The 19263-nt window shown below is 51.0% G+C and overlaps 1 protein-coding gene across 1 annotated transcript in view; it reads left to right on the plus strand.

The window, feature by feature from the left end:
- Window positions 1-601: 601 nt before the first annotated feature.
- Window positions 602-19263, plus strand: part of RUNX3 (RUNX family transcription factor 3) — a gene marked incomplete at both ends in the record, with an annotated part of 51497 nt that continues 32835 nt past the window's right edge. Inside the window, one exon of the mRNA XM_080921813.1 lies at window positions 602-659. Coding sequence (XP_080777939.1) covers window positions 602-659 — 58 coding nt within the window. The remainder of the gene's footprint in view (window positions 660-19263) is intronic.

Below are 19263 nucleotides of genomic sequence, written 5' to 3' on the forward strand. Positions count from 1 at the left end.
CTCCAGGGCCCTGCAAGGAGCTGGTTGGCTCCTGGCGTCCCCACCCCCTGGCCACCCTGGCCCCCGCCACAGTCTGGGCTCTGTGGAGGGTGAGCCTCGTTCATTCATTCATTCATCTTGCCTGCAGAGGCTGGTCTCGCTGCTACAGCCCTGGGCTCCTCCGCCCTGGCTGCCCAGAGCCCCTTCCCACCATTTAATGATACTCTGCACATAGTGCTTTTGAAAATTTGTGGCTAGACATTCCTGTGGGACTGGGAAGCCAAATTCTTGGGTACAAACCGAAACTTTCTTTCCTTGGAGATTTTCTTCTCTCTCGTCCACAGATACTCTCGCGTTCTTTCCCTGGGTTTTTTTTTTTTTTTTTCTTTTTTTTTTTTTTTTTTTTCTCTTTTTTTCTTTTTCCTCTTTTTTCCCCCTTTTTTGTAGCAGCAGGGGAAGAAAAAAAAAGAAAAAAGAAACCAAACTTAAAAAAAAAAGCAACACCTCCCCTTTTTTATTTTCAAAAGCAGCTTGAAAAAAATATAGAACAAAACAGCAGCCAACCAAGTGGGTCGGAACCCAACCCCCTGAGGCCGAGTCCTTGCCTCTGTCAGCGTGGGATATGGCCTCCAACAGCATCTTCGACTCCTTCCCCAACTATACACCAACCTTCATACGAGGTGAGTGTTAATGGCGGGGCTCTGCTTGGCTCTCTCAGAACATGACCCTCTAATCCACTGTTCCAGCCACCTCAATGGCTAGCCTCTGAGAACTTACATGGGGAGAGGTGGCCTCCGTGGTCTCCCGGTATGAGCAGCGCGGTGTGACTTTGATTCTCGGCTGGTTGAGCGTGTGACAGTGGCCACTGCCACTACAGTGGCAGCGGCCACCTATTAGACCTCAGAAGGTTCCGGGATGGAGAAAGCAAGGCAAGAGTGTGGCCCTCGGTTCCTGCCTCCCCCACTGGGCACCGGAGATAATCTTCCTAGACCAGGGCTCAGACAGAGGTCAGATGTAACTGGGCAGCCCATGGGAGGCAAGCAAGGCCAGGGCTGCGTCCTGTCCTAAAGACCTTCAGGGGCACCCCTAGCATTCACTGTGCACTCCCAGGACAGTAGGGACAAAGGGTGGAGAAAGGACCCATGGGTCTCTATGAGAACCTGCTCCACACTGGCAGATACTGTGGGAGACCATGTCCCTGAAAAGTCTGAAATATTGGCCACAGAGGAAGGTGTGTGTGTGTGTGTAAGGGTGGCTTTTGTCTCTATTTTGTCTCTATTATTCCGGAAGGAACCGGAATTCTGGGATATGTCCCCCAGTCAGGATGGGGACAAGATGTCTGATGTGGAGTCTCTGATGTAGGCTGAACCCTAGAGAGACCTGCCTTGCCTCTGGCCTTTGAGATACGCTAGCTTCTCATACCTCAGCCCCTTTTCTACTCCTTAATAGGAGCCCACAGGGCTGTTACCTGAGTCCCCAAGCTTCAGCCACACAGCTGTGCCAACAAATGACCTGATACCAGACCCCTGATACCGGGGACTAGCTCCTATGGAGAATATTCTAGAACTCCAGGGTTGGAAGACAGTGCTTTTTTGTTGTTGTTGTGGTTGAAGTGACCAGATAAGACATCAAGGTCTGCCGAGGCCAGTTGTGACCATGGCAGTGTTCAGGTCTGTGTGGCAGTAACTTATCTAAGAATAAGGTGCATCCGTCATCCATCTCTTCCCTAATGACCTGGGAGGCTTGGGGCAGGTTATGCGCTTAGATTGTGATTGCGCCACGAGAGAAGGGATGCTCCAAACGTGGCTGTGTCTGGTGCTAAATGGTTGCCCCTGGGTCCTGTAACTTCCAGTCAGAGCTGTTGTTCTTTGTACATACCTTTGTAGCCTTCAGTGACTAGTTAAAGGCAATTGTTCGGCAAGAAGATAGAGTTTATAAAAAACCATTTGCTCTCCGTGAGCAAGATAGAGAAGTTGAACTGAAAACAAAGGGACCTTAGAAGACAGGGCTAGTGCCGACTGCCTTAGAAGGGGGTCCTGTCACAAACTTCTGGAGGTTGTAGGCAAGAGGGCAAAGAAGGGACCATAGCAGCTCTGTCCCAAGAAGAAAGAGGTCACTTGGCAGAGTGGCTGGTCCCCAGTCAGGAGGTGGAGGTACCTGGGAGGCTCTAGTCACTGGGCAGCCTAGAGATCCCAAAGACATATCCTGCCCATGTCTCTTAGCTCTCTCCTTGCTCAGCTCTCGAATTCAGAACCATACATCTCCAGCCTCAGGACCCCCACACATCACACACCACCCTGGATGCTCAGGAAATCCGCAACTCCCCGAATCACACTCTTAAAGACAAAGTCTATTCAAAAGGATTTTGGAGGGCATTAACTTAAATTTCCAACATATTAAGGCCAGTTTGTGAAGTGTGACCTCTGGCCTCTCTGGAGACACTTGAGTGACAGTGGCCCTCCCTATAGATGGAAAATCTAGTGTAACTTGGGGTGGGGGGATGCTGAGGATGGATATAAAGGGTCATCTGCTGTGACCCTCCTAAGACCGAACACAACCTGTGGTTTTCCTTAGTGACACCGTCATGGTGGAAAAAAAAGATGCTAAATGTCTCAAGGTTGCTAACAGAGGGGAAATTGTCATTGTTTCCAAATGGGGTCATGGACCCCCCTGCCTTTCTGCCCAGCTCATGAACCCCAGCACCACTGTGTTCACACACACTGGCTCGCAGGATCCTCTACCTTGGGTGTGTTGTGATAGGGAGCCCCCTGTCTCAGCTCTCCACAGGCTCTCCACTTCCCCTGCCCTGCCTCCTGGTCTCAGACTGTGGAATCAGATTGTGTTGGGTTGGGGTCTGGAAATTCACCCAAGTGGACTTGGGCAGTGCTGGCAGAAGGCCTGGTCCTCTGTGGGCCACCAGAGCCCATGTGTTGTGTGACTCCAAGCAAGGCACTTGATGTCTCCGAGTGCCATTCTTTTATGGTACAAGAGAACATGTGAGTTAGAGTTGGTGTTCTGAGGACAGGCTGACTCCAACCCCTGTGTGTCCCTGTCCCCACCCAGGGTGGGTGCCCAGCACTGTCAGGGAACCTGAGTCCCCCAGACCAGAAGAGAATAACTTCGTTTCTCTGACACCCGTCTCTCCATGCCTTCCCCTACTCTGAGCGTCAATGCTCGCTGACAAATGGGGCCTCTGGAAGCAACAGGGGGTCCTTCTCACAGTCAGGCAGGTCTTGCATGGAACCTTCCAGAAGCTATCCAGCCCCCACTTCATGCTTTCTCAATCCTGCTCTCGAATCGGATCCTTCACTGAGCCCAGGATACCCTATGCTTTTCCTCGGAGGAAAGAACTCCACCCTGCAACAGAGGCCAAGGAGAGAATAGAGGGTCTAAACAGCCATCTTAGGCTCTTTTGAGGGCCAGCAACTGGAGGCTCTTCTTGGCATTAAGGAACCTCCAAGCTACGGGGACTTGGCATTGCTCATTCACAGGCAAAGTCTCTCTCCTAAACACACAGACGTCCAGAGAGGACTTTGGGGTGGAGGTTGGCATCTGAGGAAGTAGGTAGTACTACTTGCATTTGGGGGCACCCTGTACAGAGATAGCTTTGGCTTGCCAATTCTGCGGTTCCTCAGAGGCTTGCTAAGCTTAGGCTGGAGTTGGACTTGCTAACTGAAGTCTATACGCTGTGTCTCCTAGCTCACATAGGGAGGTCCCTTCACCACCCCGTGCCTCCATTTCCCCTTCTGCAGGAGATGGTGGCATCACTAATCTTCTGGGGCTATGGGCAAAACCAGATGAGCATAGGGCCCTGCTCAGAGGCTGGGGTCTACGGGCAGCTCAGACCCTACCCTCTAGACATCAGGAAGAAATGGGAGCTGGACTCTCAGGCAAGGGCATGCCAGGTGCTGACAAAATGGGCCGGGTCATGTCTAGCCTCGGTTGCCTGACTTGGATGGCACCGGATAGGAAGGAAGCAGGACAGCGGCCTATGTCCTTTCTGAAGCTTTAGCCTGTAACTAGTAGCAACAAGATTTGGAGGGATTTAGCACCCAATATCTTTAAACCCAAGGAATCCCTCAGTGATAGCCTGGTGGATGCTCACCCTGAGCATTTGACCCCATGGCTTTCTCCTCCACTGAGCTTCTCCGGAGATGAGTGACCGCCAGTCTTTCCCCACCCACCATGGCGCCGTGTCTACCAGGCCTCTTTGATGGCGGCTCCTGAGGCCTCCCTACAAACCATCTCCTCAAACCACCCTGTCTGCCTCACCACACCCCCAGGCTGGAAAGAAGTTGCTAGTAGCCCCTCACTGCCCACAGGGTCTGGGTGTGTGTGAGCTGGCCCCACACAGTGGGACTGTGTGTCCAGGCCTCATCCGCACCCACTACGGCCAACCGGCGGCCCCTGGCGGCCCTGCAGGTCAGATAGTGGACCCATTGATGGCAGGGCCTTGAGGTGGCCACATCAAAGCTGAGGCTTGCCTGGTTACCTGAAGGGGAGGGACCTGAAAACATGACCTTCCAGAATACTCTGAGACAAGAAGAGAGTAATGACTGGAGAGAAAGTCTAGCATCTGGCAGACCTGGTCTTCTGAGAGGCAAGGAGACAACCCTGAACTTGGGGTTCAGTAGGGTATCCAGAGCGCTGGCTCTTAACCCCAACTCCTAGGAACCTGCCATTGGTAGGCTCTCTTTTTAAAATTTTTTTAAATGTAAAAGTTTCTTAAATTAATTAATTTTTAAAAGACTCAATAGATGCATATATTATATTTGGAGCATTTTCCTCCGCATCCCCCTCCCTCTCTCTGTTTGCCCCTCCCCCTCCATTTGGTCCTCTGGTCCCCAGGCAGCTTCACTTCTACTTTTTTGTCATATATACACACGTGACTTTATCATATTTACACACATGACTTTATCATATATACACACATGACTTTATCATATTTACACACATGATTTTATCATATTTACACACATGACTTCATCATATTTACACACATGACTTTATCATATATACACACGTGACTTTATCATATATACACATGACTTTATCATATATACACACATGACTTTATCATATTTACACACATGACTTTATCATATATACATAAATGACTTTAGGTATCTATATAAAATCTAGGACCCACAAATGAGAGAAAGCATATTACTTATATTTTTGAAGCTATCTTAAATTGTTCAGTGTGATTGTCTGTGGCTGCTCCATTTTCCTGCATGTGATGGGTTTGTGTTCCTCTTTAAGAATAAGAAAATGTTATTACATATATAATATATATGTGTGTGTATATATAGTATATATATATAATATACACACACATGCACACACATGTGCACATACACTTCCCTTTGTCCTCTATTGTTTTTCTGGGATTCCTTTGAGTGATCTCCCAGGAGTAATAAAACTGGATTGTATGGAGATTCTATTTGTAGGGTTGCTTGCTTGTTCGTTTGTTGTTTGAGACGGGGTCTCCTTATACCATCACGGCTGGCCTGGAACTTGCTATGTAGACAAGGCAGGCTTCAAACTAAAGACATCCACCTACCTCTGCCTCCAAAATCCCAGGAGTAAAGGTGTGAGCCACCATGCCTACCCAGCTATTTCTAGTTTCTTGAAAACCCTCTAATTGGCTCACACTGTGGCAAGATTAGCTTCCTACCAGCAAAATAGTCGGGCTCCCTTTTGCCTCGCCAGCATTTGATGTTGTTCAGTTTTCTTGATGCCTGCCATTCTGACTGGTGGGCAGGGTTGGGGTGAGGGAGTTGTATACAGTGTGGTTTTGATTGTCTTACGCTGGGGAAACTGGTTTTTCAAAAATCTATTGTCTATTTTCATTTTGTTGAGAATTGTCTGCTCACTTTGTTGTTGCTGTTTGTAAATTCTAGATACTAATTTGTCAGGTACAGAGCAAGCAGAGCTCTACCAGTCTGTAAGCTGTTACTTATATGGAGCCTTTTCATCCCACAAGGTCCCATCTGTCAATTGTTGGCTTTAATTGTCTGAACGAGAATTCCACTCAGAAAGCAACCTGTATCTGGAAGTGTTATCCTTACTTTTTCTCCCAACAGAGTCAGAGTCTAAGGTCTCACATTAAGATCTTTGATCCAAGGCTGGGGAAATAGCCCAGAGGTTAAGAGCACTGGCTGCTCTTCCAGACAGCACAGGTTTGATTCCCAGCCTGCACACAGTGGCTCACGGCTATCTAAAATTCCAGTTCCAGGGTGTCTAGCGCCCTCTTCTGACCTCCACAGGCACTGCATGCATGAGGTGTACATACATGCATGCAGGCAAACCCTCACACATAAGGCAAAAATAAATACCCCCCCAATTTCTTTGACCCATTTGGAGTTCTTCCTGTGAAGGGTGGGAGTAAGTCTCTTTGTTCTCCATCCTGGGGGAACCCAATCTTACTAGCATTGTCTGTTGAAGGTGTCATCTTTATGACAATGTGCATTTTTGTTGCATCTTTGTCAAAAAAAAAAATCACATAACTATAGCTGCTTGGGTGATGTTTACTTACCCTTCTAGTCTAACTGTTTGATGTACATGTCGGAAGACCTGTGTGTGTGCGTGTGTGTGTGTGTGTGTGTGTGTGTGTGTGTGTGTGTTAAACCTAGAGACCTAGGCATTCTATGAGATACTACTGAGCTTTGTTCCCAGCGCAGCTTCACCTCCATCACCCACTTCCCAGGAGTCTCTCTAAGACCATCAGCAACAGACCAGGACCTTGTAGCTCTGAGCCTCGGTTCCCAGAGCCAGTATCAGGACTTCTTGAGTCATTTCCAGAGAAGGGAGGGAGGGAGGGAGGAAAAGAAGGGAAGGAAAGGCTTCAGAGCCTGGAAGTCCCATCAGGGACACATCACAGGCCTTGAAACAGCAGCTCCTGGGGAAGGGCCCTGGGCGCTACTCATGGTGGAGTGGAGAGACGGGGCAGGATGAACTGAGTCTTGCCTTCAGACGTCAGGATAAGAACTGAGACCAGCAGCTCAGTAACAAACCGTTCCAGAGAAAGATGGAGTGGGTGGAAGACAGCACCCGCCTTATTTCTTAGGTGAAGAAACAGAGCTCCAAGGAGAGGCTTGGGTTTGTGAAAGGTTCAGCTCAGCTCCAGGGGAACCAGTTTTGGTTTGGGTTTTGGTTTATCTGGACACCTGGGGGAGTTGCTGGCCACCTTGCGTTTAGGTCAGGGATCATGACTTGAAGCGACTTGGCAGCAAGTGACTTGGGCATGGTAATCTGTTGGGCCCCTGGAACTTCAGTTTTAACCGTTGTATAGAGAGGGCTGGGGCTGGGAATATGTATGGTTCGAGTGGTAGAATGCTTGCTTACTGGGTATGGGGTCTGGGTTTGATTCTCAGCATCAAACCCAGTGAGCCTGTAATTCTTAACACGGGAATTTAAGGTCATCTTTCCCCTTTAACTGCAAGTTCAAAGTCAGTCTGAGATATTTAAGACAAAAAAGAGAGAGAAAGAAAAAAAACAGAGACAGACAGAGAAAAGGGGGGAAGGAGAGGGGGAGAGAGGGAGAATGATAGAGTCAGATAAAGAGAGACAGACAGAGACAGACTGGAAGAGGCAGACAGACAGACAGACAGACAGACAGAGAAAGAGAGCGGGAGAAAGGAACTAACAAGAATTTCAAAGAGGAAATTGTACCCCAGGGCTGGGAATGTGGTTCAGCCCCAAAGCCCCGTGCACGGCACAGACTAAGAATGTATGTCACACAGGTTGGCCTCCTGTCTGAGGCCTCCATTTTGCTCACATTCTCTAGCGTGTGGCTCCCGCCTTTCCAGTGCTGGGAAGAGCTGGGCAGGCAGCTGAGAACAGCCGCAAGGCCCTCCGTACATGGAGCCTCGGGGGGACACAGCACACAATTTAACTGCACAAGCCTGGCCATGTCCAGCTCTTCGCTGTGCATCCTGGAGAGAAGTGTCTCGCCTCTCTGTGCTTGTTCTCTGCTCTGTAAAATGAAAGAAACTAACAGCCCACTGAAGGCTATTTGGATGGTCTAAGGTTAGGATGTGATTCATACAGAGCCCAACACAGCCAAGTCCTTCGTCACTGCCACAAAGCGTTACAATTCCGTATTCTTCCTCTTTCAATAAATGGGGGGGAGGGCTCTGAGGTGATCAAAGGTAGGAGTTGTGCCTTTGTCCTCATCCTCAAGGCCACCCCTTTTAAGAGCCTCTTTTCCCAGGAATTGGGGTGACTCTTGTCGTCACCCCTCCCTCTTGAAGCATCGAAAGAGAGTTTCGGGGAGTGGATGTAACGTTCAGTGTCCCTTGCTGCAGCGGGGAGGGAGGGGTGTGTGCTGGGGAGGGGGGACCTGAGGGGTGGTGACCGAGGGAGGGATGAGCAGGCACTGCTGTTCCATGTGGGTTTCCATGCCCTCTTCACTTCCCCTCAGCTGGCTGGTTTTTCTCTGAACACCAAGCCAGAACTCTCCCAGCCTATGGGTGCTGGCGGCTCAGAGGTTTAGGTTCCTCTTTGGGGTTTTCTTTTAAGTCTGGGAAAGGCATTTTTGGCACAAGGCTCAGACTTGTGTGTGGGCGGACAGGAGAGATGTGTATAAGTTACAGTCTTCGAGGTTGCCACGGTCAGGTTGCCACCCACCCAGACCCCTTTCAGAGGAGGGTCCACGGGAGCCTTGACCCCTGCCAGGTCACCACTGCCGCTGGACTGTAATTGGTGGAGGTTCTTTCTTGTGTCCCACCTGAACATCTGTTGGTCAACATCTGGCCCCTTTACATCTGCCGAGAAGAGGGCGTGGCTAATGTGAGAGGCAGCAGATGTTGGAGGGCCCTGAAGGAAAGGGAGGAAGGTGAAGGGAGGGGGAAGAGGACAGGAGAGCTTCCTTAGTGCCCCAAACCCACCTCACCTAGGGGTGCTGGTTACTGCCCAAGAAGTGCCCCTCGGAGGATCTCCTCTAGGTTTCACTCCGGTGCTGGCCCTGTCTGCCCAGCCCTGGAGGCCTTGGGGACCAGCTGGGAAGTAGCATTTATCCGGATCCAGGGTGTCTTAGGAAGAATGGCCAAGGCCTGCAAGTGCTCATGGGGAGCAGAGTTAGTGAGGCCGGTGGGGAAACCCTGACGTCCCCCTGGCCCTGACGTCCCCCTGGCCCTGTTCTCTACATGAAGCCAAGTCCCTTCGGCAAAGGAAAGGAAACCACACAAGGCCATCTTCAAGCAAAAAATAAAAAATAAAAGAAATAAAATTCCAGCCACAGGAGTGTGCAGAGCCATGGGAGCCCAGAGTCTCTATGGGACGTTCTTAACATAGAGCCTATGTTCCTTAGAGACGTGGGGAGAAAAACCTGCTTTGTATTTCCAAAGAAAGAGAGCAGAAAAGGAACTTTGGCCTCCCAGGATCCAGGGATGGAAGACAACCCACTCTCTGTGCTTTTCCTCACAGCTCCCTCTCTGCTTTCCCTCCGTGGCTCAGGCCTGTTGGTTTAGTGAAGGCAGGATCTCCACTGGCCTCCGTAGACCTGTGCATAAGCTGTGCTTATATCTGAGGCCTGGGCCCTGCAGCTCCCTGGGAGAGGCAGTCTGCTTTTCCCGTTGTCTCTTTTTCCTCTTTTCTGGGTACTACTGACCCCTCTCTCTGGTGGAGCTACTGCAGTGGTTCCTGACCTTCCTGAAGCTACGGTATTTCATATGGCTCTTCATGTTGTCGGCCACCCCCCAACCATAAAATTATTTTGATACTATTTCACAACTCTAATGCTGCTACTGTTGTGTATCATAATATAAATATCTGATAGGCAATCTCTAAAGGGGTCATCCATCACCCACAGGCTGAGAACCACCGATCTACTGCATGTAAGCATGCAGGAGTCAACACAGAAGGCAACTGTATTTATCACCCTGGGGCTATCACACACACACACACACACACACACACACACAAAGAGAGAGAGAGAGGGAAGGGGGGTTACAGATGGAAGAAAAGAGGCCCAGAAGGAAGGCAATCCTTTCCCAACCCCCACAGTTAAGGACTTCTGGACCTCTGAGAGCCTGCTACAGCCCCGCTTAGTTCTCTGACAACCCCGACTCAGCCTCCCGGGACCTCTGTAGATGTTTATGTGCACGCTGAATCTATGTTGTAGTAGAATGAACATCATGAATGAGTTCCATGTGCACCCAGATCTTGAGAGTTGGTGGGGCCTGCTCCCAGCAAAGCCAAAGGAAAGAGTAAGGGAGGCAAGAGCTGCACCTGTTGAGCGCCTCCTGTGTGCCAGGCACTACGGTGGTTCTGTGGGAGTCAGGTCTTCATTTCCACTTACCCTCTGTGAGAATTCACACCATGTCATGGTTGGCCAAACCGAGGCTTAACAAGAGGTTCGTGCCTAGCAAATATCAAGGTCTGTGTGACATGAAAGCCACCTCCTACCTGGCCCATGTCTCCTCTTCCTTATGGCCCAGATGCACCACCACCATAGAACTCCCCCCGGATGTTCCCAGCCTTATTCAGAGACTTCCAGAATGTTCCTGAGGAAGGTGGAGTCTGAACCAGATCCACAATAGGCAGATCGGGGAGGGTAAAGAGGGACATTCGGAGTAAACAGAACGAAAGAGTCACATGAAAGGGTTCCTGAAGATGTGCCCTGTGGAGAAGACACAGAGAGGAGCAAGGAAGGAGACAGCAGGCCTTGAGAGTCGGGCATGGCTTCAAGGCAGGCGGAGTCCGGGCAGAGCGCAGGCTGGGCCGTGGTGGCTACCCCACATCCCGTGACACACAGGCAGCTCCCTGAAATAGGTCTGTGCAGATGTGCACGTGAAGATACGTTCCTATGTGTGTGTGCAAAAGGGTGGTGAGACCACAGGGCTCCCAAGCCACTTGCACCCCTATTTTTATCCCTCTCTAGACACACAGCCAGATAGCCAAAGCACACTGCTTCTCAGACACGTAGATCGTGCCGGGAATGGCCAAGTCGGTGGTCTGTCCAGGACAAGGGCAGAAACTCCAACCAGTTACAATGAGACCTAGCTCAGGGACACCCCAGGGACAGGAAGTCAGGGATGTGAAGATGCGGGACACACTTTTAGAATTCTTTAAGTTTTTTAGGATAGAGGTGTAGAGATGGCCCAATAACCGAGTACTTGCTACAGAAGCATCAGAATCCGAGTTTGGATCCCCAGAACCCACATAAAGCCAAGCACGCTTGTGCACATCTGTAAGGCCAAAGCCTCTACAGCTGAGAGGCAGAGAGAAGAAATCCTGGGACTCACAAACCACTTAGCCTGGCCCACACAGCAGAACAAGACACCTGTGTCAAACTACATGGTTGAGGGCTAACCCCCAAGGTTGTCCTCTATACACACACATTCTCTCTCTCTCTCTCTCTCTCTCTCTCTCTCTCTCTCTCTCTCTCACACACACACACACACACACACACACACAAACACACACACACACACACAAACACACACACACACACACACGCACACACACACACACGCACACACGCACGCACGCACACACATGCACACACACACACAAACACACACACACACGCACACACACACACACACACACACACACGCGCGCGCACACACACACACACACACACACACACACATGCATATGAGACTGTGATGAGAGCAAGCACCACAGATTTCAGGGCAAGTGACAGTATTTGGACAAACAGTCCAGCCAGCCGAGACAATAGCATTCACTTCTGGTCACAAAATACCTACGAAACCCACAGAGTTAAAAACCAAGCCGCGGGCCCCGCCCCTAGAACAGAAGCATCATCATTTGGCGTGTTTCCTTCCAGAATGCTCCATGGGGTGGCTTTCCACCGTATGTAAGGCCACATGGAGAGTACTCCAGAACCTTAGGAAAACTTCACAGTCACCGTGCCTATGGGCCAGAAGAATCCTGTCTCGGGTCATGATGGTGAAGATGTTCTGTGGCTACTCACCTCACTCATGACCACTGCTGCATACAAACACTGAGCACTCCATATGCAGCCTGGTGTGACGAACACACTGGATGTTTAACATTCATTCACTCATTCATTTGTATGTTTGTTGTTGTGGTACTGAGGATTGAACCCAGGGCCTCACATGCTGGGCAGAACCGTCTCATTTTTGCTTTTTATTTTAAAACAAGATCTTATTAAGTTGCTAAGGCTGACCTTGTAAACTGAGTCTGTATGTAGGTAGAGCCCAGGCTGGCCTTATAAACTCAGTCTTTATGTGTATATAACCCAGGCTGGCCTTGTGAATCCTTCTGTATATATAGCCCAGGCTGGCCTTGAATTTTTGGTCCTTTATCCTCAGCCTCCTGAGTACCTGTGTCATGAGGCCAGGTTGTTAGCTTTATTTTGAAAGTTTACTTTTATTATTTATCTTAATTATGTGTAGATGCTCGAGTCTCTGAGAATATGCACAAGTGTGTGAGTCTGTGTGTGAATGTGTGCACAGGTTTGTGCAAGTGTCGGTGCAGGAGCTCCTGGAGGCCAGGCGTTCAGATCCCCAGGAGCTGGAGTTATAGACGGACCGCTGTGAGCTGCCTGGCATAGGTGCTGGGAACAGAACGTGGTCCTCTGGAAGAGCAGCACGTGTTCTTATCCACGGAGGCATCTGTCCAGCCTGCCATTAATTTCCTTCTAACTGTTCTTCTAAAAGCATGCCCAACCGCTTCCTGATGCTCTCTCAGACCATGGGAGGTCTTGTGCACAATGCGTTTACGGTGTGGAAGACAGCTCCTGATGGTTCTTTTCACTGCATTAGATATTGTAGGGAGGGGGAAAAAAGACACCTAGGATGTTCAAAAGTGCCTCTTGGTGGGGGGGAGCACTGGCTGGTGTGGGGCAGAGTCAGACCATAGAGGAGGGATGGGAGGACCATGAATAATGTTTGTTAGTGGGGACCACTCTTCCCTCATCATGAGATGCTGTGCCTCGAAGCTCTAACTCCTGTCTTGTTTCCTAGAGACCAGGAATGAAAGTGGGGTGTCCCTGTGTGTGCTCAGCACAGGTATCGGGTTCTGTACATAGCGACAGAGGGCTCAGAGTTTGAAAGACGGGAGGATGCTCTGTCTCCCAGGGTTGTGTTGCAGGACTTCCCAGAGACTTTGGTATGCTAGCAAGCGCGGACTTCAGAAGGTTCACCCTAGCCAGCGGTGGGATAGGCTGTTTCAGGGAAAGCTGCAGTCTCCTCCACCTGCCACCAGCAGCAGCCAGGAACAGCAGGAAGCATGGTAGGGGAGAAAGTACAAAAGCCAGGTTCAGAAATCCACACTGTGGTTCTGAAGTTGCTCAGGGTCAAAGCCTGGTTGCTGGTGCTGGTGGCTCTAACACGAGAGGCTCAAGCCAGGCTCGGCCACACACCCTCAATAGACCAGTCAAAGTGAAGAGTGATAGAAATAGAGAGACTTGCTTAGTGAGGTCACATTAAGAAGGAGAACAAAGAACCAACGTCCATCTTCAGGTCCTGACAGGAGGTTTCAGTTTAGAGAGCAAGAGAGGCGTGGCTAAGTCAGGTCAAGGTGTGGTCCCGCCCATCTCCTGTCCATCACCATCTGCCTTCCTGTCTCTCTGGAAAGTTTTGTCCTCAGTCTGTGAAAACCTGTTTCTAGAGGACAAATTCCTCTTTGGTCTGGCCCCAGGCTTCAGCCTTTTCCTTCCCTCAGCTTGAGACTCCTGGGGACAATCCAGCTCCTTGGAACCCATTGTTTCTGAAGGGGACATTGGGGTCTCTTTAGAGCACCTTCATTCCTGCCAGGACAGCTGCAAATTGACTCTCTAGAAAATATGGACAACGATGGCTCAACTTTTTAATAGTCCCAGGATTCAGGCACTGAGTGATTTCCATGCCTTGTTCAATGATCCCTATTAGGAGATGCTAGTAAGAAACCCACTTCATAAATGAAGACGCTGAGGCCCAAAGAAATTGTTCCACCCACCCACCCAAGACCACCCAGTCTGGGTTCAAGCCAGCCTGGGAGCGTTTACACTTTGCCACAACAGGCCAGCTACTCAGAAATCTGGATTTCCCTAAATGAAGGAACACTCTTTGGCTCCCATGAGCACTGGTCACATGATTCCAAATATCTCTAGAGAGGAAGAAGCATGTAGGGATGACATGGGGGTTGGGGAGTGGGGCCCAGAGAAGGAGGCTGTGGAACTTGGCTGTGAACTCTCAGAAGGTGGTAGACAGAAGTGGGAAACTGAGGCACAGAGAGAGAGCTTTTAACCAGAGTGAGTTACCTGAGGGCCTGCAGAATCTTTCAGACCCCCATACAACCCCAGGTCCACACCAGCCCCCTGCCTAGGGTTCAGGCAGGCAGGGGCTGCGGGAGGAGAGGAGCAGAAGGATGTGGGGACATGGGACTCTGGTCGGTACCCTGAGCCAACTCTGCAGACCAGCCATGGACAGCCCGAGTTCAGTGAGGCCCTGTGGCCTTCATAACCTGTCCAGGCCTGAGGGCACCTGGAGGTGCCACCCTTTCTGCCCTGCCTGTGTGGGCAATGGGCTGGTGATTAAAGCCTTTGCCCTTGACTTTGACCTGTGGCACCTGGACAAGGAACCAAGCTAGGATCGTGACTGGGGCCTGGTTTGCAGCATCCGGGGTTTCACGCCGGAGATGTGCGTCTTTCTCAGCACAGCCCACACAGAGCAGCGTCTGAGAGCAGTTCTGCCAGAGGCCCGGCTGCCGTTCAGCCGAGGGCTGGGGGTAGATTCACACTCATGGTCACCAACACCGGGTCCCTAGTTTCATCCTAGCTCTGGCAACCACAGCCAGGGGGCTGTGCCCCACCATCTTTGACTCAATATTGATCGCTGTACCCGTGGAGACCAACACCCATCTCAACGTTGCCAGGGGCAACAGAGACAGGCTGGGCTCCTCAGGGGCCTTGCAAGGGATGCAGAGCCGAGGGACTAACTTTGCCACTGTTGTACTATAGAGTCCAACCCTGTTCCTGGGACCCCCTCCCCCAACACATACACACCATTCTCTCAGGGGATGAGATAGATCTCCGGCTTTAACATTTTGGGTCATTTGTCTGTATTCCCCACCCCCTTTCTCTCACGGCAGTCTGGTGATTTGCGTCCCAGGGTGGGTAAGGATGGCAGCTCAATTAACGCCCTTTATTAACCCCATTGTTTAAACAGACAATAAATAAGAGAGGCCAACCAAGGCAATTCCCCCAGCAAGCATCCCCCAGATCCAGCTGCCCCAGGCCCTGACAGCGCAGGGCTGGTGGCCCTTCTGTCTTCTACACAGTCCCAAGGTACAGTCCTATCTTCTGTGGAACTGTCCCTCCCCCCAAAAATAACCCTTCCCATCTGTGCCCTGTCTTGTACCAGATCAATACAGCAGCCAGTATTTGACCCCATAGCTACCTCGGACCCTACATGCTGAGTCCTGGGCCTTGGGCTTTGGGCCCTGCACCCACTTACTGTGTGGTGTGTATGCACAACCCTTATACAGGCACAGTCACTTCAGCAGGCCTGCCCCAGTAGGCCTGCCCACCTAGGAATCCCAGAGAGGCTATGGAGAAGCTATGGAGGGCAGGGTAGTGTGGGGGAGCAGTACTGAAGATGTTTCTCTTACCAGAAAACCTCTCGCACTCTTAGAGACCCCAGCCACCTGCCCCAGCTCCTGTCTAAACACAGATGTGATGGGTTGGGCTGGGGGTGGGGAGGGTCTACATAGAAGCTGGTGACACCCTACTGAGCTTTGAGCTCTTTAGCAGTCACACGGGGACACCAGGGACCTTCTGGCCACTACAGTCCCCTATGCTAGAAAACCTCTCAGGAGTGTGGTGAAATCCACAGGTCTCTTGGGGTGGTGGGGGGAAAGACATGCAAATAGGAAATGTCTCCAGGGTCCTGGGCAACCCCAGAGCTCATTTCTGGCCTCTTCTTCCTGTGAGGCACCCTAAAAAAGAATTGTCTGTCACCAGGGCATGGCGAATGCTTTGTCTTGGGGTGGGGAGCTGGGGAGCTCCCAGCACAGCAGGGATGAGGCCTGTGAGTCCACAGGTTGACTGTAGAGAGGGACCAGCCAGTGGAAAGTTCTCCCTGTTGTCTACACCCAAGTCTGCTCCATGACGGAACCAGTGCAAGGGGAGGAGGGAGAAACTCCCAGGGCACTGGAGAAGGGGACACCAGACAGGATCTGACTACCTCTTCGCTTCCCAGCAAAGATAAGACTGTGGTCACTGACGGCTAGCCGCAGGTGTCACACAGCAGCAGCTACCCAGTCCACAAGGCCCCTGGTCCCTCAGCTCTCTGTGACAGCACCAGCAGCCTGTGGTGGAAAATCAGCTATACATGGGCCTCAGCAAATTCTGTGGGTGAGGCCCAGCCATGGTGTTTCTGTGTTCTCTGCTATGGGACAGGAGGCAACCACCCCCACCTCCGAGAACACAGATCTCCAGATCTGGTGCCTGGCCAGCTTGTGGGCTATTAAAACGTGAGCATTGTCTAGCCTGAGGTCACAGCACCCTAAGCCTGGGGTGACCTATGACTGTCCACTTAGGGTTGACCATCTCAGAGATGGACGTAGGCTTTTGCCATGCCGTGGATGGAGCACCGGAAATGGGTGTTGGGTGTTCTTATCCTTGGATGGAATCAGGAGTCCTTGGGTGTGAACAGGCTTTTCTTGGGAAGATAGCGGACTGCACCTCCAACTTCTTGCCCAGTAGGGACTTTGAGGGGACACCTGAGAAACAGCTGGAGAGCTAGTGCCCAGGACACAAATTCTGGTCCAGCCTTCTCTGTCCCAGAATTTGTCCTAAGGGTGGTGGGATCAGAGATGCAACTGATTCCATCCAAGGGGTGTCCCTCACTATGATGGAAATCCAGGGACACCCTAGACAGCTGTTGGCCTAAGGCAACACGATGGTGGCCCAGTCTGAGGTCCCCAGCTCAGCAGCCTCCACTTGCAGCCACCATGCAAGGAACTCTGACAGTACGTGGAGTCGTGGAGTCATTTCAAACAGTGTGCGCTGTGTTCTCAGCATTATAGAAAGAAGCAAAGGAGCTCGGAGAGGTGGGGGAAGGGGAGGGGAGGGGGGAAGAGAGGGAAGGGAGACAGTAAGAGCTACACCAGAGGAAGAGCAGCATCTGAAGGGCAGACGCCAGCCATGGCTCTGGGTGGCAGAGTTGGGGTGGTTTTAATTTTCTTCTTCATAATTCTATTATTTTCCAATTTTTCCTTAATGAATAGGTATTATTTTCATACCCAGAAAAATATGTGTTTTGTTTTAAGAGACAAGGGAGTGAATGAAGGATTCTCTCTCCCCCTCGTGGACTCTGAACTCTAAAACCGAGGCCCAGAGTGGGAAAGGCAGACTCCACTCATTTGCCTATTCTGAAAAGCTCCAAGAAGTCCCTGCTCCTTTCTAGAGAGCTGGAAATGACCCATATCTGTCCTCAGGGCATCAGAGTTCTGGAAAGGAAAGGGCCACCAGCAAGTCCTTATAGGACACCAGGACAGGGAGCCAGGGGAGTGTTGGGGGTAGTTTCACAAAAAGAGAAAATGAAGATGGGACTTTGGTGTATGAGCAGGAGTTCGGTAGTCATAAAATGAAAACCCATTGAGCCAATAGAGACTTGGCTATGAGAAGAAGGGGAAGAGGGAGACAGGGCTGAAGCAGCCTGCTCTTCTGAGTGCTTGGCATTTCCAAGCTCTAACACTCTATAGCTGAGTCTCCTGGGCCTTGGTTTTGTCCTCTGGAAAATGGGTTAATGACATCACAGAGTCCATTACTCATGAACCATTATAGAGAGCTCAGAGCTCCCGGAGTAGAGATGGTTTGATTTTTGTTTTGTTTTCTGAGACAGGGTCTTGCCACGTAGCCCTGACTGGCCTACCATTCACCATGGAGAGGAGGCTGGTTTCAAACTTGCAACAATCCTTTGCCTTGGTTTCCCAGAGACAGAGGATTTGCTTTTATTTTCCTGGCCAGGGGCTGGAAGCCAGAGTGGTCACTGCACTAGGCTAAGCGCAAAAGCATCTACCTACTCGCCCCACCCCTTAGGCAAGCATGTGCTGGGCTCCGGGTGTGTGACCAGGGTTTACCTCAGACGAGGAGGCGGGACTGAGGAGCCGTGTAAAATACAGGACACCCAGGTTTCCTGACTTCAGGTAAACAAAGGAAACATCGCTGCACTGGGGACAGAAGGTTCATAGTTTTTCCATCTGCTCTGTGTGGAAGACCCTAGCCAAAGCGAAGCTCTTGTCTCCCAGTAACACAGGCCCCAGGAAACAAGAGCTTCCTGCAGGGCATTGATGTCTGCAGAGGAGCCAGGACCCAGGGCAATCCTTGCAACTCTCCAAAGTGACCACAAGCCCAGTGTGGCCAGAAATCCCAACAGGAGTCCAGTGAGGGCCAAGGATGGAGTTGCTCTTTGTTCTGATGCTGTAGGGCTGCCATAGCCTCTGGGTCCTGCTCTTACTCCCATCCCTGGCTTCCGGTCACTTCCCATCCAGAGCTGATGGGTCCAGTCTTCTCCCAAAGCCAGTTCCCCTGCTGTCCCTACAGCTCTCTGGCCTGTTCCACACGCCTCTCTGATTGTTCTCATTGCTGCCTCCACACCCACCTATGTAGCCCAGGCTACTCCCCAACCGTTAGCCTTCATGGCATCTGCTAAGCCCCCTTTGCTCTATAAACTGACTTATCCCCAGATCTTGGGATTAGGATATAGACATCATTATGATTCTGCCAGCAAAGGGGGCTCAGATAAGGAGGAGGGACCAGGCAGAGTTTAATTGCCGTGTACAGACAGACAGACAGACAGACAGACAGATGAGCAGGCAGGCCAGCAGAGACCCTGAGGCAGGGAGTAGAAGAGACCGGCGTGTTGAAGACCTCAGTGGATGGACTAGGGCGGTGGAGGGTCAGCGTAGATGACAAAGACAGAGCATAGGAGGGTGCAAGACCCACAGAACCCCATCAAGGTCAGAAGGGGACAGGCAATCAGTGACACCCCCAACCCTGTGTCCAGTACAACCCCATGCTAGCCAGTCTGAGAGTGATCACTTCCCAGGTTGTCGTTGTTGTCGTTACAGGGTCTGTCACAGTGACATTGTATTTACAGGAACACCATATTTCAGAGAAGGCCATACTCCTCCTAGCCATCGAACCTGGAAATCAGCGGCATTTACTGACAGCAAGGGCCGGACTTCTTAGAGCCAGTCCCAGATCAGACAGGAGTCCATGAAGCATGAGGGATCTGAGTTAGAGGTTTAAAAAGAGCTAGGATGGGTGGGCAGGATAGCTAGAGAGTAAAGGCCACCGCTGCC

The sequence above is a fragment of the Micromys minutus genome (assembly GCF_963924665.1).
Source record: "Micromys minutus genome assembly, chromosome: 9".
NCBI lineage: Eukaryota > Metazoa > Chordata > Mammalia > Rodentia > Muridae > Micromys > Micromys minutus.